Raw genomic sequence first — 2,453 nt, 5'->3', positions numbered from 1 at the left:
AGGCCTGGACACTAGCTCTCTGCACCCCTGCAGTCCTAGCCAGCCGGGTAACTGAGAAGGAACAGACGTGAGCCTCTGCCGCGGAGGGAAATCACTTTGCCAGCCTGCTGACAGCGTGAGCTAGACGGGCGTCTGGAAGCGCTAAGGCAGGCAGATCTCACCCGAAGAAGTTAAATGTCTCTGGAAAGGGGACTTCAGTGCCGGGTGGCCAGTTCCTGCCAATGCAAGCTGGTGCCTAGATTTCCCTGGTTGCACTTACTCCGGATTTCACACGTGTGTGGTTGCCACCAAGCTCACACGTATACCAGGGAAAACCTTCTCGCTGGCAGCCATGTCTCTTCCCTGCTTACTCCTTGTCCTCACCTTCCCTGCCGCCTGCCATCAGGTACAATTAGGCAACTATTTGCTACGCTGGCCCTGGCTGTGGGCTTTCAGCTCCCCCGCCCCCCACTCTCAGCTGGCCCGTGCTCCATCTCCCCGTCACAAGCTGAGTGCTCACCCTCTGCTCTCCACAAGGGAAAGAGGGAGCAGAGAGAAGACTTGCCTTTTCTGCGAAGACCTGGTTGCCAGAGAGCTGGGTGAGGTGTAAGAACTCCAAGTGCAAGGATCCAAACTCCGCCAGGATGCTGCTGCTCCCTGCCATGGCCCAGCCCCAGCTCCTGTTGGAGCCGCTGAAAAGACAGAAGCAGTTGGGTCACCCCCTGCCGGCGGGGCTGGCTCCTCTGCTTCGTGGGGGAGCACCTACTGTGTGCTGGGCACTGGACTAGGAGCCTCACCATACAATCGCAGTGAATCCTCCCTGGGGGTTGATACTGTTCGTACCCCCTGTTTATCTGATGAGGATGTTCAGGTTGGTGAGAAACTCGCCTACAGGTCATTTAAACCCAGGGCTGTCTGACAGGCAGGCAAGTCTTCGTTTCTATGGTCAAGCAGCTCCTGTAAGATGTGTGGGCTCTCGAAGGATGTGGGCAGAGCTGCCTTGGTGGCCAAGACCTGGCACAGACATGATGCTAAATTTACAGGCGATAGGGATAATGCAGTCAGGGACCACAAAGACCCCCTAGAACATTCTATCTCCATCCACTTGTTCAAGGGCAACTGATTGCTCACAATCATTGCTGCTGTGTGTGGAGAGTGCATGGCCGGGGTCCAAAGTGGGGGACGACGAGAGGGACCCCGCTTGGCCCTTTCCTTCCCTCCGCAGTCACTGCTGCCCACGGACTCACACAGCCCCCACCTGGAACTCCATGGAACCCACACCTGAAGGGTGGCTGGCTCTTCTAAGACCACCCACCAGGGACCACCCAGATCCTGGGAAGTCCGAGGTTAGGGATGAAAGCAGCTGGGGCTCTCTGAGCAAAGGTCTCCTCGCCGCAGAGATGCAGGCGTCTCGTGAACACCTTAGATGGGTCACCAGCATGACTCGGCGGCCCCGCCGGAGAAGGCTGTCAGCTAACTGCCTCCTCCCTTTCCTGGAAAGTACTGGGTGCTTTCAAGGAGGAAGAGTGCAGAGGCAGGGCCTCAGGTAATCCTCCCATCTGCCCCTTTCACAGATGGGGAAAACAAGGCACAGAATGGTGACGTCACCGCCCGAGATCGCACAGTTAAGTGGAGCAGCTGGGACCCTGGCTCCCCGGCGGCTGGCCTCTGTCCGCCCTCTGTCTCCCAAGGACAGGACCTAGGAGGGCAAGTGTGGGCCCACAGTTTGCCAGCTGAGGGGCCCTGCTTTATCCGGGTGGGCTGGGGCTCCCCCGAGGTTGCCTTTCTCCTCTCTGATGTGGTTTCAAGAAACTCTTGTAGAAACAGATGGAATCGAGTTCAAGGATATTTGGAGCAATGATCTCAATAAACACACCCGTTTCCTTGGTATTACTCTGACTCCGGGCAGGTGGGGAGGGAGGGGTTGCACAGAGGGGAAATTTGAGTTTTAGGTAGTAAATAAAACAGCTTCCAGATGCAGGCACTGGGGCGGGCCGTCCACATCATGACTGCATTTAAAGCCCACAAAGTTAAGCACCGTTAATCCCTGAGGAAAATAGAGAGGGAAGTGAGCTGTCTTTAGAAGCTCAGAACCAGTAGGTGGTGGAGGCAGGATTTGAAGTGAGATCTGTTGGCCTCGGCCTCAGAGAGTACGACCCTCAGGGGTCCCCCAGATGGCCCCATATCCACCCTGAGAGAAGGGGAAGCTGATCCCTCTGTGTCCCTCTTCCCTCCAGGCCAGGAGACCTCTCTCTCCAGCCTGTGACCTCAGTGGGAGACTCAGGCACCCAGAGAGGTCTTCCTGAATAATTGATGCTTCCTGCCCTGGCAGAGAAATTCAAGGTAAACAAACAAAAAAAAGCCCCAGCCATGATCAGCAGTCTTTTGTTCTCCTTTTCCTTACAGGAGCCTCTCCTTCCTTCCCCTCCCTCCCAGTGCTCACCCTCCCAAGTGGACCTTCAGTGGTGGAGTCA

General features: G+C 56.4%; 1 protein-coding gene across 1 annotated transcript in view; it reads right to left on the bottom strand.

The window, feature by feature from the left end:
* Positions 1-2,453, bottom strand: part of MAN1C1 (mannosidase, alpha, class 1C, member 1) — a 152,307-nt gene that overhangs the window by 21,205 nt on the left and 128,649 nt on the right. Inside the window, exon 6 of the mRNA XM_010830079.1 lies at positions 545-671. Coding sequence (XP_010828381.1) covers positions 545-671 — 127 coding nt within the window. The remainder of the gene's footprint in view (positions 1-544; positions 672-2,453) is intronic.

This window comes from Bison bison, unplaced genomic scaffold (assembly GCF_000754665.1).
Source record: "Bison bison bison isolate TAMUID 2011002044 unplaced genomic scaffold, Bison_UMD1.0 scf7180017864516, whole genome shotgun sequence".
Classification (NCBI taxonomy): Eukaryota; Metazoa; Chordata; class Mammalia; order Artiodactyla; family Bovidae; genus Bison; species Bison bison.
Note: the sequence above shows the minus strand (reverse complement) of the source record. Positions and strands in the feature narration are given on the sequence as shown.